The sequence below is a fragment of the Jaculus jaculus genome, chromosome 5 (genome assembly GCF_020740685.1).
Source record: "Jaculus jaculus isolate mJacJac1 chromosome 5, mJacJac1.mat.Y.cur, whole genome shotgun sequence".
Classification (NCBI taxonomy): domain Eukaryota; kingdom Metazoa; phylum Chordata; class Mammalia; order Rodentia; family Dipodidae; genus Jaculus; species Jaculus jaculus.
The window spans coordinates 155,519,959-155,545,691 of NC_059106.1; the positions used below are offsets into that span (position 1 = coordinate 155,519,959).

Genomic DNA, 25,733 nt, shown 5'->3' on the forward strand with positions numbered 1-25,733 from the left:
TCAAGGGCAGCTGCTGCCATCAGTACAATCAGCAAAGACAGACAGACAGTAACTACTGCTGGATATCTACAAGCAAGAGAATCCCTGACCCCCAACAGAAACCGATTACACCCTCCAAATAACCTCCCTCAAGTCGAGCACACACTTTTGCCCTTACTGACTTAATAGTGGGGCGTTATGGAGTAGGGGAGACCCAGATGAGCAAGTCATTTACGAGGCTCTGTCCTCAGACACCCGCAGGCTTCCCCAGACAGAGCGCCGGCATCGGGGGAGGCGGGCCAGTGAGGCCAACAGAGTCAGTCTTCTCAAGAAGAGTCCAGGAACGCTCACTCTGGCCCTGCCTTCAGCAGTGTTCCACCCAGCTGAGCGGTCTAAAACACAGATTCAAAACCAAGGACCAATGACAGGGCACAAGGGGTCTGTGAACTTTGGGGGCAGGGGGAACAACAAGGATAAAACTTGGCATTTCCTTCAGTCTTCATTGCATGTAGGTAATAAACACAGCAAGACCAGCAGGGTCCATGACTACCACACAAATAGAAATCAGCTGTTCTGTACTATATTCTAGCTGCTAACTTTAACGATCACTTAAAATTACCTCTACTTCAGAACAGTGGTAGTCTCTATACCTACCACTCAGTCTTGTAATTTAATGAACAAGTAAGATATGTTATCTACCCTGTTACTATCTTTTGGATAATGTTTAATTATAACTAAGCCATGGGTGAGTCTATGAATGCTATTTCATGTAAGAGAACGCAGTATCCTGGGGAAGGAGGGGGGGATCTAGAAGCTTCACCAGGCAACCAAAGCTTCCAAAGAATAAAAAGCTTAGGGATCACAGCGAAATGGAAGTTCTGAGATGTACAAGGCTGTGACATTTGCTTCCTTAGGGACCCTTGGGCTGGAAACCTTTGCAAAGGGCAAGAGAGAACACCATGGATTCTGTTCCTTCAACTCTTTTTTTAAAAAATTCTAATATATAATATGTATAAGATACTTATAATGTAAATGTTTAATGATATAATAAACTAATAAATATATTTTATCATCCATGTACATAGCTGCTAGAGACCCAAACAGATTTCAGCTTGGCACACTGTAGTCCACACGATGGCCAAGGCTTAAAAATATTGTGTGAATAATAAAATTTCAGAAGACATGGCTCAATTACCAACTCCTCATATGTGCAGAGCATGGAAATTGGGTAAGTAAGTGTCCTATAATTTAGCATATATGAAACTCAAGCCCTAAGATGCAAAGTATATGTCAGCAGAGCCCTTCCTTCTCATTTCTTCCCTCTCTCGTTGGTATGTAAGTTGGAGTGAGGTGTGCACGCACGTGTGCGGGCACATGGGTTCCTGTGTGCATAAGTGTGTGCAGGCCAGAGAACCACAGGTATTGTTCCTCAAGAACACCGTCCGCCTCCTCTGAGGCAGGGTTTCTCACTGGCCCGAAACTCAACAGTTAGGCTAGACTGGCTGGCTGGTGAGCCTCAGCAATCCCGCCACGTGTACCGCCCCCAGCACAGGAATTACTCACAACCGTGGCCAGTGTGTTTGTCATGGCACTGGGGACTGAACTCAAGTACGCAACCTCGTGAAGCAAGAAGTTTTCCATGTAAGCTCCCCAAAGTTATGTAGTGCTTGGGACTGAACTCAGGCCCCTGTCCTTGTAAGGCAAGACATTTTCCAAATAAGCTATCTTGCCCAACCCCTCCTTCTATTTTTTTGAAACAGGGTTTCACTAATCAACCCCAATCTGGACTGAAACTCAGCACGTAGCCAAAGCTGGCTTTGAACCCTCAAACCTCCTGCCTGAGCCCTCCCAGTGCTGGAATTACAGGCACGCACTACCAGACCTGGCTCCTCCCGCCACAGAAACAATCAACAGTGGTTTGCTATGTTGCTCGCTGGCTTTGAACTCATTAGCTTATTCTGAGCCTCCTACCTATGTCTCAGTAGTTGGGACCACAGCTTGGACTTATGCTCCTCTTCTTCAAGTACAGAAGAGAATTGTTTGTTTTTGTTTGTTTGTTTTTGGCCTCCTTTCATAGGACACAAACACTGGGCTTTTCTCCACACCACAGAAAGAAGGCATTAGCTATTCTCTGTTACATGGGGCTTCCTCTATCAGTGTTTATTAAATGAAGGCCAAAATAAACTTATAACTTTTTAGACATATAATCAGGTCATTACAAAAGCAGTATTTTTTCTTATGCTTCCTTCAAAACACTTAGAGGAACCTGAGGTAACTTTTTAGGCTGGCAAAAATATCCCAAATCATGACCAAGGTAATGGAAACATTGAAAACATATCAAATTATAAGCTTCAAATTGATGAGAACTGGGTCTGGGGAGATGGCTCAGTAGTTAAAGCCCTTGCTTGCAAAGCCTGCCAGCCTGTGGTTCAATTCCCCAGCACCCACATAAAGCTAGATGCACAAAGTGGCACATGTGTCTGGAGTTTGTTTGCAGTGGCAAGAGGCCCTGAAACACCCAGTTTTTTCATTTTCTCTCTCTCTCCTTCTATATTTATAATAAGTGAAAGTATTTTAAAATTGGTGAGAGTTTTATAATATGTAAAATACACTTCAACAATGTTGATTTAATACATCATTTTTTTTACTAATGCTTAAATCCTGGTTCGCCTTTCCAAAACAGAGAACCTCTGGTTTTAAATTTTTAGTTTTGCTTTCTGTGTTGAAACCTGAGTGAGGTCACCCTATTTTCATTCACATTTCCATGGCAAACCGTTCTATAGCCCCCAGGGGGATAACTAAGTACAGAGACCAGTAAGAACTCCAAGAAAGAGGCGCCTCGCTCCTAAAACCTTTCTCTTTATTTTTCCTTTAATATGTTTGTTTATTTGCAAGCAGAGAGAGAGAGAAAGAGAGAGAGAAAGAGAGAGAGAAAGAGAGAGAGAGGACGAGAGACAGACAGTAAGGGGGTGGGGGACGGGCAGGCCAGGACCTCGAGAAGCTGCAAACAAACTCCGAATGCATGTGCCAGTTTGTGCATCTTGCTTTACATGGGCACTGGGGAATTGAACCCAGATTGTTAGGTTTTGCAGGGAAGCGGCTTAACCGCTGAGCCATCTCTTCAGCTCAAAACCTTTCTTTACGAGTACTTAAAAATTCCCTACCTGGCTAATGAAGAAGGAACAGGCCACTAGTTTACTGTAGTAAGAAGTGTTCCCAGCTACTACGTAAGTGGTGTTCTCTCATCGTTGAAACATCCCAGAAACGAATTCTGGTCATCTCACTATTCTGTCCGTTCCCCATGCACAGAGGGATTAATACGGAAAGTCAAATCTGGCACAAAACCCCAAAGTCTTCTAACTTAGCTTAAACTCAAACACCCGCAAATGTGCCCAAGAATCTATATAAACTCAGTTCCAACAGGCTGGGACAAGTCATCAGGTGGCTTTTATTTCCACCCACAAGATTCGCCTCATCAGTTTAAACACAGATATGAAAATCACACAAAATTGGAGCTGGTGCTTTTCTTCGGACAGCAGCCAGCTGACCTGTGAGTCACAGTTTACAAGACAAGACAGCCAAGGAGAGCTGCCGTGAAGGAGAGAGGCTACCAGGGCCTCACATCCTATCTGAGCGCGGAGCTCCGATTCCACGCGAGCCCGGCACTGCTCCTTGCATAAACAAAAGGTGGCATTCCCGCTCTGCCAAGACGGCCACAAATGAAGCGCTCTTCACCAACTTTACAAGAGCTCAAGTGAATCTTAGCGACTATAGGAGCCTTTCTGCTCCACCAGCTCCAATTAACCCGAGTACACGCATAATTTGAAAATAATCTCCAGCAAAACGTCCACAGACAGCAGCCATAAACATTACCAGCTCGTAAATGTCCTCCTCGGGCTGCGGCACGTAGAACTGAGTCTTGTTTTCCATTAAAAATTTCAGGCGCAGGTAATGGGCAGAATGATCCAGTTGATGTGTCTGCGATGAGAGAAGAAAATGGTCAGCCGCACACACGGGAGTGATTGGTTCTCGGGGGGACACGGTACCTGTTAACTGGCCTCCCAAGAACAATAGAGATTTGGTACTGGGTGGGTGTGGGTGACAGTGTTCTATAATTCTTAAAAGTTTTGGACACTAAACTCAGACCTGGAACTCATTAATAAAATTCCATGAGAACCACGTGACTCAAAGGAGCATTTCTCCATATTTGATTCATTGTGCTTTTTAGCCCTGGTTTTTCCACAAAAATCAATCAAATCAAACAGACCGTTACTCTTAACTTCATACAGGAGAAGGAAGGAAGAAAAATATTTACAATGAGAAGAAAAGGCTGTGCCCAAGGAAAGTTGATTTTTTTTTTTTAGCCATGTGGGGATCCCGGGACAGCTCATTTGCAGGCACGTCAGTATGCAGACAAGGCATGAGGATCTGTCTTATTTATATACTCTAGAATAAGACTCCCTCGGGGGCAGTGCAGCTGGCCTGCACCCAACTCTGGAAGCACACTTTAAGACTTTCCCAAAGAAAGCAATTGTAAGATACTTAGACATTTAAATTTCTAGGGCTTCTTTTTTGGTCTAGGATGGGTCAATAAATTTTGTCTATCTAAAAAGTCATCTTTGAACTTATTTTGATAAAAAGACAACCATAACATGCTTTTATAGATACACAGTCAAGAAAACATCAGTGTGTGTGTGTGGTGGGAGAAGTTATAAGGCAATATAAAAATATACTGCCACAGCCAGGCATGGTGGTGCACGCCTATAATCGCAGCACTCGGAAGGCAGAGGTATGAGTGAGTTAGAGTTCTCTGGGACCTCATAGCGAATTCCAAATCAGCCTGGGCTAGAGCAAGACCCTACCTCAAATAAATAAATAAATAAGCAAACATATACATATATATATATATATATATATATATATATACACACACACACACATATGTATATATGTATGTATATACATATATTTGTGTGTGTGTACACACTGCAAGAAATACACAGGTATTAAAGAGGTACGCAGAAAATAAGAGGCAGAGAAGTAGTGGTTTAACATTTAAAAAATAATACAGACACACAGGATGGACACCCCTGCATTGCCACAAAAGCACATTTCTAAAAAGTAGAAATGAGTTTGCTGTGATCAATCAGCAGAATGATGATAAAGAAATTTTCTGGGCTGGAGTGATGGCTTAGTGGTTAAGCTGTCTGCCTGCCAAGCCTAAGGACCCAGGTTCAATGATCCAGAACCCATGTAAGCCAGATGCTTAAGGTGGCACAGGCATCTGGAGTTCGTTTGGAGCTGCTGGAGGCCCTGGCACAATCATAGTCTCTCTTTCTCGCTCTCTCAAGTAAAAAAAAAAAAAAAAAAAAAATTAAAGAAAATTTGCCATTGGTTAGTGAGGAGCCCTAACCTATATCCTATTCCCAAGGACCATGAGAGTTTGAAGCCTACTGTGCTAGACACACAGGCCAACCAGTGAACACCTCCCCGGCACCTGGCTTTGTTTTCACGGTCTGTGTTTGAGAGAGAACGCCAGTGTCTGACCACCATGGCTGTCGGCATTGGTATCAGAGATAATGACGCAATGGGTGCGCCCAAATTAATGTGAAGCAGGGAAGTCTTTAAGAACGCCACCTGCTGCTTGTCAGAGATAAATACACGAGAAAATAATGCTACGTAGGGTGGCAGCGTAAATGAGTGCGAGGAAAAGGCTTACAAAAATGCTCCCTACCTACCCAGGTCCTCATAAAATCTTTAATTACAAGCGTAATTTTTATTTTTCCACCTGTTCCCTACGGAGGTGGAAGGGAAAAGAGAAGCAGGATTTCATGGGGTCTTAATAGCAGAAACAAAGCTTGGAAACCTCATTGTCATCATTAATAAGCACCTTCTGGACAGTCCTAATTAGACTGCTACTTATAAGAGCATCTTCTGTACGTGAGGCTGTGATAATACCACCACCCAGGGATGCGCGTACGCATATAGAGGACAGAGGATTCTGGTGGCTGACACCTCAGTGTGGGAGAGTGACAGTTCGTTGTCAGGCACCAAGGAGCTTGGAGTGGTTCAGCACACGTTGGGGATCCCCGTCATGTCGGAACAACCATGGTGCTGAAACTTCCACACGCCGCAGACAAGACAAACACTGGAAGGGTTGAATGCTGTGTGGAGAATGAAGGAATGAAACCAAGAACAATGGGGGTGTGGAAGACTCTGGCCACGCACACCTCCATCATAGTTTTCATATTCATTTACATTATACTAATGTCTCGATAACTTTAAAAAACACATATGCAGCAAACATAAAAATCAACACGGGGTCAGGTGCAGTGACACATGACTATAATGTTAGCACCCAGGAGGCCAAGGTAAGAGGATTTGGAGACTGAGGCCAGCCTGGGCTACAAAGTGGACTATGCTTCAAACACTAATGTTTACTTGAAAATTAAGAGAACTTTCTTGTTGGTAAGTAGTTATTCTAAAACAAGACATGGAGGGTTAGTATTCTAGCAGGTTACTGCATCTTGGTCAATTTCTGAATTATGAGCCCTTGAGCATGGCTGGCCTAAGATACAGGCAAATCCTAATGAGTCAGTCAAATCAGGTCACTGTCTTCTCAAAGAAGTATTATGCTCCTCAGCATCAAAGCAGGTCAAACAATCAGCCATGCTCACTGTCCAGCTCTGTGTATAAAAAGGATTCCAAAATGTTAGTAAATGTTTGGGATGCCGAGTATGTATATGTGCCTTGCTTTGGCTATGTCAAATGATTAAGAGAAAATTCTCTACTAAGAGAAATTCAGGTGGGAAAAAAGTTAAGTAGTGAAAGTTAACTTGCACTGCACATTTACTCAAATTACTTAGTACTGGACTCATGTTGAGGCAAAGGAGGTATCTACAAGCTGAACCACAAAACAAACACCAAACAACAACTTTTAGTTTAGTAGGAATAACTTTTTTAAAATCTGTATCTTGGGTTGGAGGGGTGGCTTAGCAGTTAAGGAGTCTGCATGCAAAGCCAAAGGACCCAGGTTCGATTCCCCAGGACCCACATTAGCCAGATGCACAAGGTGGCGCATGTGTCTGGAGTTCGTTTGCAGTGGCTGGAGGCCCTGGCACACCCATTCTCCCTCCCTCCCTCCCTCCCTCCCTCCCTCCCTCCCTCCCTCCCTCCCTCCCTCCCTCTTTTTCAGTCAAATAAATGAATAAATAATAAAATATAATATTTAAAATTTATGTCTTCAACTATTTCACAGATTAAGTGGCAAACTACGATGCAGGTCTTTTTCAAAAACAGTTTGAACTGTTAAAAGTATGTAAGAATTTATTTTCGTCACTGTTCGAATCTGTATTTTGTTCTTCCATTCCAGTCACACTTCTCTTGGAAACATACAAACAACGCAGGTACCAAGTACAGAGAACCGTGAGTCCACAGGTGCATTCACACACGGGGTGCACATGCGCGCGCACACACACACACACACACACACACACACACACAGGCACCGCGGAACTTCTTGAGAAATTTTCCTTCACACCTTCTCAGTGGTCTTTTGTTGTTTGCATGCCAGTGGCTACTGGGATACCCAAAGCCACAGACATAGTGAAAGCATGGAAGGAAGGTGACACCATGGTCACATATGACTAATGATAAACATGCAAGAAAGGATTGCTTTGGTACTTATTTTGTCATTGCAACAACCTGGATATAACCGAAGACCACAGGACAACAGGGTTACTGCCATATCTGTCTAGAGTCATTTCAGTAGAACCTATTTCATAAAATGAGGGTCTCGAAACATTTACTATGGCACAACTGGACTGGTGTTCATGTGGTAGATGACAAACTGATGTGAAATGATGTGGACTAGAGAGAATGAGCTGAATGGAAAAGACAGAGAGAGACTGATTATTAAATACAGAAAAAGCATCCATCACCAATGTTGAACAGGACAAGGATGAAATTAAAGACACACAATCTTACATCTTGTTGTTTTTTTTTTTAATTAGTTTTGTACTCAGTGTATACAGTCAAGTTGGTACCATCGTTAGCCTCCTCTCTATCCTCCCCCCTCTGCAGGAACCCTCCTCATTGGGGAATATGGGTCATGCATTGTGGGGTTAGCCACCAGTTATGGGTAGGAGGCAATGTCTCTGTGTATCATGACCCAACGTGTGGCTCTGACATTCTTTCCGCCCCCTCTTCCACAAATTTCCCTGAGCCATGTTGGGTTGGTCTTCTATTCCTCCTCCAAACACACGTGCACACAATCACTCACCATTACATCAGATCATTAATAACACAGTGCACTGATCCCTCCATCATCTCCTGCCTTCTTCACAATACAATTGTTGGGCTGGAGAGATGGCTCAGCAGTTTAAAGTGATTACCTGCAAAGCCTAAGGACCCAGGTTCTATTACCCAGTACCCATGTAAAGTGAGATGCACAAGGTGGTGCAGGCATCTGGAGTTTGTTTTCAGTAGCTAGAGGCCCTGGTGCACTCATTCTCTCCCCCCCCCCTTTGCAAATAAATAAATAAATTTCTAAAAAATATTTTATTTATTTATTTCAGAGAGAGAGAGAGACAGGGGAAGAGGTAGAGAGAAAGAGAATGGGCGTGCCAGGGCCTCCAGTCATTGCAAACAAACTCCAGACACATGTGCCCCCTTGTGCATCTGGCTTATGTGGGTCCTGGGGAACTGAACAGGGGGGACTTAGGCTTTGCAGGCAAACTCCTTAACTGCTGAGCAATTTCCCAAGCCCTAAATTTAAAAAAAAAAAAAATTTAAAAAAAGAATACAACTGCTCCACTCATTATAATAAAGTCTTTCCCAAAGAAGAAGCCAGCTTTGGAAGACAGCTGGCCCTGAGCACACTATACAGTTTATCTTACTTAGAAGCTTTTCTGGAGAGCATCAGTTTTTTTTAAAGTACACCACAAAAGTTTTCTGTTGTTCCACACCATGTTGTTTTTGTTTTTATTTCTATGTTTTTGGGAAAAGAAAATGTCAACTCTTAGATCACTAGGCAGGATGATTTTCTGTTGTCACAAAAAAAGGGATTTTTTTTTTTTTTTAAACTTTAAGGATGCCATCAGAAGCCGGGCATGGTGGCTCACGCCTTTAATCCCAGCACTCAGGAGGCATAGGTAGGAGGATCACTGTGAGTCCAAGGCCACCCTGAGACTCCATAGTGAATTCCAGGTCAGCCGGGGCTAGAGTGAGACCCTATCTTGAAAAACCAAACCCCCCCCAAAAAAAAATGCCATCAGAAAGCTAGCAAGTGACAGAAATAAGCACTTTATAGGGAAACAGGTCTACATAGCATTCCTAAAAGATGGTTTCTAAAGGACAGCGACAATATTACCTTACATGCCCTCAGCTTATAGCTTGAGCAGTATCCAAGGTGGGCCAACCAGTCACTGTTCACTCACAGGCCAATTTTCCACCATCAGTGCTTACCAGAGAGCTGTGGCTTAATTTCCAGCACTTAATGGATGCTACCACGCCAGCTTCTCCTCAGGAACACCTTCTAGAATCGGGATTATACAAAAAGGCCAGAGTTCTCCTAACAGCTTCAACCGCAGCTCTGAGAACAACTCCCACAGCTCTGCCGAATATTAATGGCTCCCTAAAGAATTGTGCTAATCTATAAATAAAGGAATGCAGATATTCTCAACAGACCAACTTTGTTAAGTAATTAAAATGAAAAATGATGAATAGAGATGCCATTATCTTCAAAAGCTAGAACTCATGTACAGGAAGAAATCAAAGTATGTTGAGGCGATATCATTTATTTTTAACACTTATGTGGGGGCTGACTTTAGCTTGTCCTGACACAAGCCATTGCTTCTTCCCTCCATAAAGGACTATTTGAATGTCACATTGAGCTGGACTGTCCCACTGCCTCCACTCAACGATGAGTAATATTAATTTATTTTTGGTTTTTTTGGGGGGTAGGGTCTCACTCTAGTCCCAGGCTGGCCTGAAATTCACTATTTATTATTATTTATTTCAGGGTGGCTTTGAACTCATGGTGATCCTCCTACCTCTGCCTCCCGAGTGTTGAGATTAAAGGCATGTGCCACCACACCGGGCCTATATTTATTTTTAAAAGGTTCTCTGATTTGGCATTTTTTTTTTTTAGTACATATATATCACTGGTTATAGACCTACAACATACTCACTGAGACAGCGAAGTACTACGCACTTACAAATCATGAATGACAGGTCTTTAAAACATCATTTTCAGGCTGGAGAGTTGGCTTAGCGGTTAAGCGCTTGCCTATGAAGCCTAAGAACCCCGGTTCAAGGCTTGATTCCCCAGGACCCACGTTAGCCAGATGCACAAGGGGGCACACACATCTGGAGTTCATTTGCAGGGGCTGGAGGCCCTGGCGTACCCATTCTCTCTCTCTCTATCTGCCTCTATGTCTGTCACTCTCAAATAAATAAAAATAAACAAAAAAATTTTTTTTAAAAAGCATCATTTTGTCCATTAAACTTCTAGAAGAAAATTACAATCCAAAAGCTTTCCACTTGCCCTTGTGCAGTTACGTGGAATACTCATTCACCCCTAAGAGTACACTCTAGATTCTTCTGGGCTTTTTCAAGAGCAACTGAAGGTCTGAGAGTTCTTGTGACTTTCCACCTGTCACGGTGGGACACACCCAGGTTTGGGACAGACACCCTTCGTCTCCATCTCTTCTCTGCTCCCTCTGCCACTCTTCCTCTCCTCTGTGACTATAGTGTGAGCTCAGGCAAATGACCAAAGCCTCTGAGCCCCTCTTTCTCTATCTGTGGAAGTAATAGCTCAGCCTCAGACTTGATGCGGCTAATAGCTGAGGCATCAATACCGTTGCTTACATAAAAATAAAATCAGGCAGGAAAAGTTCCTTCCCTGCCATCCCTCAAAGGCATCTACCTGTGTGTTCTTGAGGGGTGAAAACAAAACCAGGGTTCACCTTGAAAATGATTAAGACAGTCGCACATATTGAGGGGAAAGTGGAGAATTGAATTCAATCATTGGTAGTACAGGCTAATTCTGTGTTCACAAAGAGAGGAATTTTCCCACCATGGAGGTCAACTTATACTCATTTCAGATTTTCTCTGTTTTAGAGATGCTAAGGGCATAGCAACTACTGGCCAAACAGGTATCAAAATAGTACCCATGATAGGCTATTGTTAAATGTATGCATTGTGTAGAAAGTAGAACAGTAAAAATGTTTGTAGTAGCGAGGCGATGTGTATGGTCATAGATTTTGTAAAATATGTGCATGTCATCTGCCATCTCATTTGCACACAGAGAGAAACTTCTTACAAGAGCTCCTCTCTCCCAAGACCGACACTGCTGACATGACTGTGCACTGCGGCTCAAGGGGACGCTCTGCTGCTCGGGTGTGAACAGCAGGCCCGGTGCCTCCGTCTCTGTAAGACCGAGTGTCCACGACTATCCTGGAGGATTTTCCATTCCGCTCTTCCCAGGAAAATAACCTGAAGTCCCTCCGTACCTTGCAAATGAGCTCCAGAGTGTCCCGCGCCGTGTCCCCAGGTCGGACGACAGTCAGGGCTGGCTGATTATTGGGCAGACAGAACCAGGACGGAGTGAAATACTCATGGACCCAAATGTCGCAGTCAGGGCTGTGCTGGTGGACGTTAGGTAAGACCACTTCTTTCTCCCTCTGTGTAAGAAGAATTAGCAGAGCAGTAGCAGTCCATCCCTAACCACCTCGGATCCTCGGATCGCACACAGCGCTTAGCCAAGCCTAGAGGAGCAGCCTAGGGCGCAAGCAGGGCTAGTGGAGGGGAGAGGAGCCCACGGGGAGGGAGAAGCTATTGAGAAAGGAGCTTTCCGGTAGGATGGAGACTTCAACATGGTTCAGACTTCCCACCTGACTATCCGAAAGCCCAGGCACCTTCAGATCTAAGACAGTATGTCCAACTAATCTGAATGAAGTGATCATGACATGAGTGAGCGGGTACTGAAAAAGTTGGAAGAAATTGAGAAATCGGTCCTCCACTCAAGCTTGGCTTTCTTGCCACTGTTTCTTCCACGAAAGGCATTTTAAGCTTTCCATAGTGTTCCATCAGCAAAAAAAAAAAAAAAAAAAAAAAAAAAAATCTGCCAGGCGAAACTTATGCTTCGAGGCAACAATGAGGCCCCAAGGAAATTTTGTTCATAAAGACACTGTTCTCACACACCCTGGGAGAAAGGCAGCGTTGTCTTTATGCTCGCCTTGGACCACCAGGACGACTATGGGGAACAGCTCCACCTCCAAGACGAAGTTGCAGGAGCCTCAAAGATCAGCATCCTTGCAGAATCCTTAGGCCACTGCCATCGCTCATCCCTCTGTGTCACTCTGCCTAAGGCTGGGAGCATGGCACGGATGTGAGAGAAAGATTAGCAGGCAAATGCAGCAGCTGGGCTAACCCTCTCCACCCAGTGGAATAGCTAAAGCAGAAAACAGCCCAGGGACGGATGGAAGGTGGGGAGCCCCAGCAAGTAAGAAGGAAAGAACAGTATTAGGTTTTGATGGCGCAAACAGAAGATGCGAGCTCACTACGATGCTCGTCAAGCGACAGGCCTTCACAATGGTTTTATAACCAGGCCACTAATGTGTCTGCAGATGACCAAGGACAAGGCTGATGCTAGCCAACCGCAAGAGGAAACGAATTTCTCAGCAAAGCTGGGAAGGAACAAAATTGCTTCCACAGACACAGGGCACCAGGACCCAAGGATGGGGACAGTAAGCGAGACCCAGTTGTGGAAGGATTGGCCCTACCTTTGAACACTGCTACTTTCACAGAGAAGTTGGAGCCCAGGCAAAATAATTGCCAAAAAACTAATCAACTCGCCTAGATCCCATTAACTATCACTGGAATCTTCCAACACTGTTTTTACACGCTGCATTAACTAAGCACCCCTTAGCACTGGGTCAGCCTAAGTTTTGCATCGAAACTGCTCTTTGAGAACAAAGCCTAAATGCCAGGAAGCAGGATAAAAAAAAAAAAAAAAAAAAACATATCCTGGGGGGGGGGGGAAACGACATTAAACACTACAGGGAAAACTCAGTGGAAAACTTTCACTGTGAGGAAAAAACAGCTCATCCTATAAAATGTATCACACATGTGGGAGGAACTGGCCCACATCAGATATGACCAGGTAAGTAGAAAAGACTGTGCTTGGATTGCATACAGGCAAAGCAAATGAAGTTCATGAGAGACAGTTGCTCAAATAAGGGGCCATGGTTGACTATTTGCAAGCCCAGACACCTCCAGATCTAGGGTAACATATCCAGGAAGCTTCAATGAGGAAGAAAGTCCTCCCCACGGACACTATATTCCCTCAAATACCAGGAACTCTGGTTTTGGAGGATCAGATTCTTAAATTTTTTAAAAAATTTATTTGACAGAAAGAGAGAAAGCATGGGTATGTCAGGGCCTTCAGCCACTGCAAACAAACTCCAGAAACATGTATCCCTTGTACATGTGGCTTACATGGATCCTGGGGAATTGAACCTGGGTCTTTAGCCTTCGCAGGCAAGTGCCTTGACTGCTAAGCCATCTCTCCAGCCATAGAGAATTAGATTTTTCTAGAACACAGACCTCAGCCACTGCTGACTGATAGTACCTGGTTGCATGGCAACTGAGAGCTGAATTCTGTCATATTGATCCTGAGGCTGAGAACGAGAGAATCTTACCAAGGGCATGTTATCAACACGACAGCCACACAGCAAAGAGGCTTTGGTATCATTATTAGGGTTCTGATATCTGGGGTATCTATTTTTTTTTTATTTAGAAGCCACAACAAGTGGCCAGGGAGGAGGGGGATCAGTGTCATTATGGGGTATCAATCAGAGTGGCTTGAAAACCCCTATGAAATCCAAGCACAAGGTTGAATCCTGCCTGTGAATCTCAAATTGAACACTTGATTTGGGAGGCAAATGCACTCTCTCAAAAAAGAATGTACTATCAGAAAAGTTCTTTGAAATTAATGGGAACAAAATAGCATATGTGGGCTGACAGTGAGGGCAATAAGAACTCACCACTTTGGAATAGAAATTGTACATAAAAAGGAATTAGCAATGGCATAAAATATTCAGCTAGCTCAGAACTCAAGTTTTCACTTATATTCTTGTTAGAAACTTGCACATCAAATGATAAGTGTGGAAAATGTTATGTCAGCAGGAGAATGTTCCTATTAGCACCAAGTTTTAAACAGAAAATAATTTTCCATCTCACATTGACCTGTTACATAACCTTTAAAAAAAAACTGATAATTTTAGTTTGTTATATTGAGTCTACTTAATTTTAGTACCCCCCAACCCAAAGCATTGTGCATATGATAATGTGCTTGGGGTTCTAAGCAAAGGAACATGTGCTTATTTTTACCTTGCCATCTGGAACAATGTCATCAAATATTCCCTCTAACGATTTCTTTACAGCATCAGCTCCCTCTCCAAACACCTGCATACACAAAAAGTATCATCTTAGAAAAGAACTCTGGACTGTGGGACTGATGCAGCGGGGAGGGGGGGGGGCTGCACAATGCGCAAGGCTCTGGGAAAACAGCGCAGGGTCTCCAGGGACTCGCATATCAAACCCCAAAGCAGGTAACAATTCATGTAGGAAAGTATGGCCCTTGTGTCCCAGCAAAGAGATGACTCTTACAATCTCTATCCGTTCAAAACCGAATGTGCTTTCAGAACCACATAATGCAGCTAAGATTAAAGACTTGCAAACGCAACAGGCTAGACTGCATTCACAGTGAAGAATTTCACCCCGTGTACGTCATCAGATACCTACAGACAATTATCTTCTAGTAAATCTTTGACAGCTAGACTTTTATGATTTTGCTATTTAGCACAACATAATAGGAAAGACTTTTTTATTATTTATAAAAAGGGAAATTGTCAGCCAAGTGTGGTGGCACATGCCTTTAATCCCAGCACTTGGGAGGCAGAGGTAGGAAGGTCGCCGGATCGCCGCGAGTTCGAGGCCACCCTGAGACTACACAGTGAATTCCAGGTCAGCCTGGGCTAGACTGAGACCCTACCTCGAAAAACCAAAAAAAAAAAAAAAAAAAGGTCTATTCTTTGAAATTTAACATATCCTGCTAACTTGCTAACTTGAAGAGATGATGGAAACTATCAGTATTCATTACTTGAATGCCTGGATGCAAAAAAACTTTGTAGTTTGGTTATAAAACGAATGTATTATCACAATAATGTATATGATTAAGAAAAGGCTTTTGGGGCTGGAGAAATGGCCAAGCAGTTAAGGGACTTGCCTGCAAAGTCAAAGGACCCAGGTTTAATTCCCCAGTACCCACGTAAAGCCAGATGCATAAGATGATGCATGCGTCTGGAGTTCATTTGCAGTGGCTAGAGGCTCTAGCACACCCATTCTCTCTATCTGCCACCACTTTGTGTGTATGTGTCTCTCTCTCTCTCTCAAATAAGTAAATAACAAAAAATATGAAAGAAAAAGCTTTCATTCAATGTAAATGAGGCATTCAAAAACATACATTCTATCCACTTCACAGTACCGAATTAATGTGCAAATTTCTACCCAAATGTTTATGGCTAAGCAAAGCATTTTTAAAAACATTTACTTTAAGTAAGAATTACATGCATGACTTATAAGATGTTACAGTGTCCTTTGATTTTAAAAGAAATGTGAAGGCTTTCTCTTAAATTCAGCCATACATCTCAGTAGCAATGAGCAATAATATAATGTGATACCAAAAATGGAACTAAGAATTTTGATCACACCCAAATCCAAATTGCAAGGTTCTGGCCTGTATTTCTGGGGGTGTCCTGAGTCATCAGTAATGGCAGAGGATACATACAAAACAATTCCACCTCCTCCCAGGAAGAGGGAGAAATACTGGTGCTCATAGCCAGCCTCCTTGTACAGGTTTACCAGAAAACCATCCAATCCTTATGAGATTGTTCCCCTGAAACACTGACTTCCCCCCACCCACCCCTACACTATTTCTTCTGGTTTACTTAACAATAGAGCCCATCTATAGCCTACCCTGTCCAAAGATCAGAGAAAAAAACTGTAAAGCTACTTAGTCTCAGTCTTGCTCTTCTGTGCTCATCTGGTCTCTGGCAGGTTCTCACAAGACAGAAAAATGCCACATTTCAACAATAAGTGTGATAGCCAGCTGAGGGACTCTCTAATCAATAAATAAAAATGAATTGTTTCCTGAGAAGAATAATGGCTGGAAACTATTGAGCAAATAGGAAGGGAGTCAAATGAAAGTTTCCAGCGTGGCTCAAGGGCACAGCATGAATACCACACTGGCTATCCTGGTCATGACCTCCAAAATGCTCAGCGCTTGGCTGTCTACAGTAGCCTGTGAACTGGACACTTTACTTCTTCCAAAAAGTTTATAAGTACTCATGTCCTTTAGCCTCTGAAACCTAAACAAGTAGTTTGGGGGGCTATTGCTCAAAGTCAAGAGAAATGGATGACAACAAATGGAAGATTTAAGTTTCCCAAAAGTACCTCCAGTAAGACTGTGACCTTCGCTATCAAAAGGCAGCAACAGGGCCACCGTGACTGGTTACGTGGGACCCCACCCAGCATCGGTCTGAGTGGCGCTGTTCATGAAATGCCCTACCAGCCTGATCCCTGAAGGCATACAGTCAAGGTAGTGGGTATTCCCACATTCCCAGCTCCACGTTCCCAGAGGACCATTTAATGTCAACCACACAAAGTCAAGGGCAAAGAAACAATCAGGTTTTCCTGAGGATGCCTTTGGTCTAGCACCAGAGGCAGCTTCAGAAGGTTTAGGGCACAACATACCCTTTGGTTTCCTTCTGGAGCCTGCTCGTTTCCAAGGACTAGGATAAAGCGTACACTTTTGGGGAGGCCTGTAATGAAGTAGGGGTTCAGAAGGTGGGAGATGAGCTTAGCGATAGATAAAAGCAGAGCTCGGCATCATGGGATTAAGGTACTGATTGATGGTGGGTAGCACAACTAATTCTGTGTCAAGTTCATTTCCAGGTAAGTGTCCATGACGGAGTGCACAACCCCAAATCAGGTGGCCGTGGAAGCCTCGAGTGTGCATTTCTGCCTACACGGAATCCTACCTGATTGATGCTTGGACGTCCCTGCTTCTTTTTGGAGGTAGTGTCCAGACCCCACAGAGAAGAAAACCTGCTTCTTCGCTTGCTTGCAGATCTGGACATGGCCTGAGTACGTCTTCTCACTCCAGTTTCGCCAGTGCGAGCTGCCACCTGATACGGGACAAAACAAGTGGCAACAGGACCACATCCATCAGGAGAACGAATGCTTGTGCCTTGAAAATGCCACTCGGTCCCACCCTGCAAAAGACCCTCTCCCATCATGCCAGCTACTGATCCTGATGCCCAAAGCATTAATCCATGATACACATGTTGAGACTTGGAGAGGGGGGGGGCTGTCAGGGCCGCAGGTGAAAAGTTGGCAAACTCCGTAATTATACGAAATCATCAGGTTTCTTATGAATGTCATGTTTCCAAGAGTCAGTTTCCTTCCCGTCACAGGCTCGCCCTCCAACATCAAGTTCAGTGAGCCATACTCTCGTGAGCCTCTTTCTAAATGCTGCCAGGCTATTTCTGCCTTCCACTGAAAATGCTGCTGAAAGTCAACAAAATAGTGGGAAAACACAAATACTGTTTCTCGGATTCCCCTTTAAACCTAAAATTATCCGTTTCTTCTATCTATAGGGATTTCTTCAATCTCCTGAAATGTATAAAATCATGTTCTTTATAAGCAACAATTTTGTTCCCCAATATCCACAGTTTCTTCTCTCTCATCCAGAAAAGTCCTAATACAGCTGAGCACCCAGCCACACAGTCACCGGTGACTGCCTCTTTGAATCACAGCCCGGGCTTGCAAGTAGGCCCTGGTTAATAGGCTATAAGTAGAAAACTATATGGAGCTCCTAAGCACTGTCCTAAGAGAGGGGCTTTCTGATCTCCTTGGTACTATTTATCCCTAGTAAAAGGAAAGGCCAGATCATAGCTAGGATGTCAGAAGCCACCTTACCAGGCCTCCCTAACTTACATGCATTATGATTAGGGCAACAGGAAATAACACTTGTATTTTCTTTTCCATTTTTTCAGGGGGCAGGGGGTTTGAAACAGGGTCTCACTCCAGCCCAGGCCAACCTAGAATTCACACTGTGTAGTCTCAGGGTGGCCTCGAACTCATGGTGATCCTCCTACCCTGGCCTCCCAAGTGCTGGGATTAAAGGCATATGCCACCATATCTGGCTTAAAACTTGCATTTTCTTAAAGCTAAACTCTGTCGAGATAGCTGTAAGTTTCCAACATACTGCAGAAGCATTTTAGAAGAGAATACCCCACATTTAAAGCCATGACTATGATCACTGCTCAAGTCTTCCCAGCCAGAGCCTTCAGAACTTTATGCCATAGGTTGTATGTAAAGTCCTAGGAATTTCTGGGACCTTCTGCCAGGAGGTCTCAATAGGCCACCCACAGCTCTCCATTCAAAGAAGGGTGTGGCAGGAGGCCCAGCGAGTCCGACTGGAAGTGACACGCCCCCACCAGTTCTTTTAAATGTCTTGGAACCTACTTGTCATAGATTCCCACGCAGACAACTCCCGGTGTGGCAGGTGCCAACTGGCAGCAGCCGCAGGGGTTAAGCCATACTGGGTAACACGGGGCCTTCCCGCTGTCGGCATGTTGGCCACAAGGCAGTTCCTACTGGGTTGTCAGAATTGATGATGTCAACTCGGTGGTATCCCTGCAAGCAGATGGCCAGGGACCCCCAAACACACTGAGAACAGAAATCAAGACAACCTCTGGGACACAGTTTCAGGGAGAAGGGCTTGGTGCCAGAGGAAGAGAGCCAAGAGGTCTAGCATTTTCTCAGCTTAACACATAAGACACCCAGATCAAGATATAAGCATGGTAGCCAAGACACCCATGGGAACTCGACAATTATTTGTGAGGTATCTGAGAGAACAAAACCCACAAGACCAAGGGTACTGTGAAATATGGAAAAGTTTTGGTTCCCTGGTTCCACCACATCGAAGATGAAGGTAACCACAGAATATAGAAGGATTAAGCCAGAACATGCTGACACATGCATGTTCAAAAGACTACATAAGCACTGGATAAATAGTGTTCAATTTTTAAATCACATACAGAAAAAGCTTCTTGTTTGGTCTCATGTTTATGTATTTATTTACAAATAAGAAAATCAATTCAAGGGCTGGAGAGATGGCTTAGCGATTAAGGTGCTTGCCTGCAAAGCCTAAGGACCCAGGTTCAATTCCCTAGAGCCCATGTAAGCCAGACGCACAAGGTGACGCATGCGTGCATACACACAAGGTAGTACATGCGTCTGGAGTTCAAGTACAGTGTCTAGAGGCCCTGGAGAGCCAATGTTTCTCTCTCTCTCCCTCCCCCCTCACAAAAAAAAAGAAAATCTATTCATAAAAGATTCAAACACAGGTAGCTGAGCAGAAGTGGCACCCCATACCCACAGATTCAACCAACCTCAGACCAAAAATATTCAGAAAGGAGCCGGGCGTGGTGGCACACACCTTTAATCCCAGTACTCGGGAGGCAGAGGTAGGAGGATCACTGTGCGTTCAAGGCCACCCTGAGACTACATAGTAAATATATACATACATAGATATGTATGTATATATATATGTATACACACACACACACACACACACGTTTGTATATATTCAGAAAGGAATGACATGGCATAGCATGAGTGTATGCAATCCCAGTGCACCTTACAGCCAGATGAGAGGCTGAGATAGGCGAATTGCCTAGAACTTTTCAGGCCAGTTAGCCTGCTGACCACAGTAGAATGCAGTGGTAAGTGAGAGACCCGCCTCAAACAAGGCAGAAGGTAAGAGCTGACACTTGAAGTTATCCTCTGGCCTCCACACACATGCTATGGCACATGTATACCTCCATTTACACCCATGAACACACACACACACACACACACACACACACACACACATTTTCAGAAAGTGCTGTAGAAATGTGTACAAATGGCACAGTGGATAAGTTACTTGCCACACAGGGGTGCCTACCTGAGTTTGGATCCCAGAGCCTATATAAATGAAGGACAGGCATGGAAGGGCAGCACTCAGGAGTCAGAGACAGAAGGTTTCCAGGGCAAGCTAGCTAGCTAGACCAGCCAAATGGGCAAATTCTAGGTTCATTAAATAAGATAGAGGTTGAACTGGAGAGATGGCTCAGCAGTTAAAGGCTCTTGCAAAGACTGATGGCCTAGGTTCGATTCTAGTTTGACTAGATGGCCCCCAATATAGTTAGTGTTTTATTAGTTTGTAGTTTGTATCTGCAACCACCTGGCTGGAGGCCCTGTCACTGGGCGGATCTTAAGGTGTCGTGGTGGATTTGAGATTTCAATCTAAAGATATGCAAAGGGTGCTTAGCTGGAGTTCCTGAAGTATGCTATGTTGTGTGGCTTTTGGCTTGTGCTTCTCTCTCTGCTTGGACCTATGAAGACAGGCCAGCTTCTTCTGCCATCATGGAACTTCCCCTGAATCTGTAAGCTCTAATAAATATCCCTTCCTCCATACCTGTGCCTGGTCTGGAAGTTCATCTCAGCAAACTTGCAAAGACTGATGGCCTACGTTCGATTCCCTACTACCCACATAAAACCAGACCTACAAAATAGTGTATGTGTCTGGAGTACATCTGCAGGGGCAAGGAGTCTACTCATATTATCTCTCTCTCTCTTTCTCCTCCACTTTGTCAAATAAATAAATAAAATATTTTTTAAGAAACAAGATGGAAAGCAATCAAGGAAAACAAGACATACATCTGCGGCCTTCACACACACACACATACCATACATATACACACAGGTAAAAAAAAAAAAAAAAAAAGAAAAAGAAAAAAAACTGGTCTGTACTGAACATGTAAAAACATTTTCTCACCATGACCCTGAGACAATATAGTATAATGACTATTTACATAAAACTGCCACTACATTAAGTCCTAGAAGTAATCTAGACACGATTTAAAGTGCATGGGAGGATAAGTGTTGTATGGAAACAGCACACCATGTTACATGACATCCTTGACCGTCCCCATATTTTGTTACCCGAGGAGGTCCTAGTGTCCTTCCCCTGTAGAGACCAAGGGACAATTATTATGGTATTACCCTGTTCATGTCCTTTGTAGCACACAACAATGTCTGCACTTAACTGTGTTCACCAAATTGCTTCTTTACTTCTTCCTATCTCTGCCACATGAACACACCCTCTAGGGCAGGGTCTCTGTAAGTTTTGCTGTCGGAATGCTCACCTCAAGACTAGCAATCGATATACCAGGTACCCACGTGTATTTGTTGATCTAATAGAAAAAATATTAAAAAAATTTTAAAAAAATTTTAAAAAGATGTAGTGGCAACAATTTAAAAACTCTCTAGTTTTAGGGCAGGAAAACATGAAGGGAAGACAAACTCGTACGCCCACATACGCCCAGGACCAGCTGGCTCGTTGATTTAGGCCGTTTAGCAAACTTTGTACTGAAGGTTCCTCCAGTGATAATTCTCAAGTGCCAGGGCCTTGCTGGTTGCAAGGGTGATCTCTCTCTTCCTCACAATGCTAATGACTCAAAATGACCAAAGAGATGTAGAAAAAAAGGCTGGCAGAAGAACTGTTGGACCAGAGCTCAGGGTTGGTTTCTCAACGAAGCGCCCGCACAAAGCGTCCTTTGTGGCGGGCACCTGATGACTCTATCATTCGGCTCATCTTCACACACAAGAACAATGATAACCTTTCTTCAAAGTGCAGCAGGAGCCCTCCAGTTAATGATGGCAAACCACTCAGCATGGCTGGCTGGCTCCCAGCGGACGGGGCTCCATTGCAGCTACAGCTGTTCTCTGGCCCTGATACCCCCCCCACACACACACCTCCTCTTACCACCAAGCCCACTTAAAAGGATGAAAGCAAAAAATTCCTAGACAAAGGCTAGATTGAAGAATGTCTCAACCCCAATGAGGGAGAGGGAAGACCCTCCCCCAGGGTCAAATGACAAGGAGAAAAATAAACCAGAAAAAAAAAAAAAAATATATATATATATATATATGTGTGTGTGTCCAAAAAGATCAAAATAAAATTTCCTGCCCAGAATGTCCTGCAGGGGCTAACAAGAGCACACAGACACAGATTTCCAACAGAACCGCCTAACTTGTTCTGTCTCCAGTGGAACCCCTCCTGCACAGCGTGGCAATTCTACCACTGATATTTACATCACTGAAGCAGCTAACCAGGAAAAAAAAAAAAAAAAGAACAAAGGAACAGAGGATTGGACATAAGAAATGAAATATTCTTCAAAACATATGGACCAGAAAATCCTAAGGTGCGACCAGCACTCCCAACCTCATCTTCCCCTGGCCAGATCTAAATCTCTGCTAGTCACATCACAGACAAGGAGAGGGGGAGAGAGAGAGCACAAGAAGGAGGTCTCAAGATAAGCTGTGGACTTAAGTAGCACACAGGTTCTTCGTTGCTCTTGGAGACAATGGCTTGATAGAAAATAACCAAAGCACAGACGTTTTAGGTTGAAAGGAAGATTATTCTATCTAAACGCTCTCAAGTCACAGTAATGGAAGGAGTGAGCTGGATGCGGGCAGTATTTTATACATGGTGCCTCGCTAGTATCTTGTGCTTGCTTAGTCATGAAAATGCTACTTTGATTAAGACGTTCTGACAAGGAGCTAAGTGAGAATTTTTACCTCACTTTATTTTGGAGGGTGGGAAGAATAAACAATGAAGATTTGGCTAAGTTTAAAAAAAAAAAAAAGCCTCCAGGCATGGTGGAGCACGCCATTAATCCCAGCACTTGGGAGGCAGAGGTAGGAGGATCGCCATGAGTTCGAGGCCACCCTGAGACTCCATAGTGAATTCCAGGTCAGCCTGAGCTAGAGTGAGACCCTACCTCGAAAAACCAAAAAAAAACAAAAACAACAACAAAAAAAAAACCCTGCCATCCAAGCCTCAAGATAATGGATCTGGATGATGGCATAAACTGAAACTGACTAGAGGATATATATTCATCATGGCGTTTTGCCAACCCACTGCTTAAAAACAAAACAAAATTTAAAAAGCAACAGCTATACAGAGAGGTGGCAGGCAGGCAGGCTAAGAGAAGAGCTGTAATTAGCAGAACAAATTGGGACGCCAGTTTTAATAACTCCAGAAATTGGTTTAAGACTTCTTTAAAAATGTAAATCTTCCCCTAATTATGTGAATGATGACGCTAATCTATTTATAAAGAACACAAACGCCTCTGACTGAATCACGGCTCTGAATGCGGCGGAGGGCACGGTTGACAGGGCAAGACCAGCGCAGCCTGGCGAGGGCTTTCAGTTCAGCCCTCTGGGGCCTGAGCCTTGACATGTAAACCCCTAGGAGATGCGCCACGGTGCAGGGCATGTTAAGTGGGTGTTGACTCCAACAGGCCCAAATCACGTTACTTCCTCCGCAGCACTGGCCGAAAGCAGGTAAAAGGACGGAGAGCCGCTCTCAGTTCAGCTGCTACCTGAGACTGCACCCTGGGAGCCCAGCTCCACAGCCTGCTCCGCCGCCTGGCTCGGAGTCCACCGCTCTAACAACACGCACGTTCGGCTATGTGTCAGGGCAGCTCTTCGCCTTCCTCCCACGCATCAGGCGTTTATGGCCATCAAACTACATTTACACGGGAGTCACAGCCCTTCGCTCACCAGTTCCATAGGTCAAAAAAATTTAAAAATATGTACCAGGGTTCAAAAACCTGCCTAAAAAAAAAATACTATTAAATGCCAACAAATAGGACAGTGGGCATCTCTGAAGATGGTACTTTTTGGTTATTTCAGCCCGTTCAGAGGCTAGCCCTGTGGGAGAGAGTTCTTATCTAGCATGTGAGGTCCTGGGTTCAATTTCCAGCAACACCAATTACCCTTTGTACTTTCTCGGCGCAATCATTTATTCTCCATCAAGGGAGGAGGCTTAAGCATTGAATTTCCAGAGAGATCCAAATGAAAACTTGCAAACACTGCAAAGGGAAAATGTGTCCGAAATCGGCACATGGCAATGAACTAGAAAAACGCTTCAGAGACACCCTTCAAGCCCCGTTCGGGATTAATCATAAAGATGGATATTTTTCAGTAGCTTCTACTTACCAGGGCATGAAAAGATGACACAGAAAAGATTCCGAGGCGGCCCATTGCCACTTTCGTTGGTCGGCTGGCAAAAGCGAGTAGCCTCTTCGGGTTTGGCAGTTCCCCGCCCTGGAGGCTGGCTAAATAACAGCGGAAACGAAATAGGTCCATTTGGAACTGTTCAAGATTCTGCTCCCAAACAAAGATCTGCAGTGGTGAAAACGTGGCGAAAGAAGAGGTCAGGAAGGGGAGAGCAAAGGATAAAAAGCTTACTCTAGGGCTGGAGAGATGGCCTAGCTGTTAAGCACTTGCCTGTGAAGCCTAAGGATCCTGGTTTGAGGCTCGATTCCCCAGGACACACGTTAGCCAGATGCACAGGGGCCGCACGCATCTGGAGTTTGTTTGCAGTGGCTGGAGGCCCTGGTGTGCCCATTCTCTCTCTCTCTCTCTCTATCTGCCTCTTTCTCTCTCTGTCTATTGCTCTTAAATAAAAATTTAAAAAAATATAAAAAATTTAAAAAAAATAAATGAAAAAAATTTTTTAAAGCTTACTCTATAAAAAACCTTGCAAACATATTTGTTATTAAAGTTCTAGTCACAACCCTAAGAGGCAAATAGCAGACACCCTAAGATTCTTAGGCCATCCATATGTTTGCTTGTTTTTCCTGCAAAGATCCATCGCCATACATTCGGGATGATAAACAGACCTTGTTACTTGCTCTGTTTTCCTATCATAGATTTCATGTTGTAGCGGGAGAGGGGGCCTGGGAGGTATGTCAACTCTAAAATCTGAGCTACAAACCCAAGCCAGAAGGAATAAAACTGTAGGGACCTCTGACACCAGAACCCTGAACAGATTACTAAGGGTGGGGGGGTTTACAAAACATCAAGACATAAAGAATAGTAAGGCAAATTAAAGATCTGAGGCAAATAGACCCAAGAACCTTTGGGGAAAGTAGCAAGGGCTGAAGTGAGAAACTTTAGACATTCGGAAACAGGGCTCCAGTCATGGCCGGTATCTATACAATGCCTTGTTTGTCAAAGTGGCAAAAGAGCCCCTGGCTACTGGGATGTTTAAATCTGACTGCAGAAGAATAAGGATATGCAAGAGTCAGGGACTGGGCCACACAGTGACAGTTCTAATCTAAACGTAAAACCCTGCACCAACATAAACATATATGTTCATGGAAACATTATTCACAACAGCCCAAAGATGGAAAAGGCTCAAAGGTCCATCAAAGTATGAACGGGCTGGATGAGGTGTGCATACACAATGGAATAATGAACACCCCACCGGGAATGAGGTTCTGCTGTACGCCACAAGGTGGACCACCCCCCCCCCCAAAAGTTATGCCGTGTGAAAGAAGCCAGGCACAAAAAGTCACACATCGTGCAGTTCCACTCATAAGGAGCACCTCAAGTGGGCAAATCCTTAAAGACCGAAGGCTGGGGACAGAGGGGAGTGACTGCTTCATACAGGTCACAGCTCCTTTTAGGGGTGGAAATGCTTTGGAACGAGATTGATTCAGTGATTATATAACATTATGAATGGACTCATTGTTCACTTTAAAATGGCCAATTTTATGTGGTGT

General features: G+C 44.0%; 1 protein-coding gene across 3 annotated transcripts in view; it reads right to left on the bottom strand.

The window, feature by feature from the left end:
- Positions 1–25,733, bottom strand: part of Tiam1 (TIAM Rac1 associated GEF 1) — a 304,202-nt gene that overhangs the window by 82,952 nt on the left and 195,517 nt on the right. For all 3 annotated transcript variants that reach the window (XM_004654435.2, XM_045150639.1, XM_045150640.1), the window contains exons 8-12: positions 24,163–24,348; positions 17,085–17,231; positions 14,374–14,448; positions 11,493–11,663; positions 3,853–3,957 (exon numbers count right to left, since the gene is read on the bottom strand). In XM_004654435.2, the coding sequence (XP_004654492.2) occupies positions 3,853–3,957; positions 11,493–11,663; positions 14,374–14,448; positions 17,085–17,231; positions 24,163–24,348 (684 nt within the window). The remainder of the gene's footprint in view (positions 1–3,852; positions 3,958–11,492; positions 11,664–14,373; positions 14,449–17,084; positions 17,232–24,162; positions 24,349–25,733) is intronic.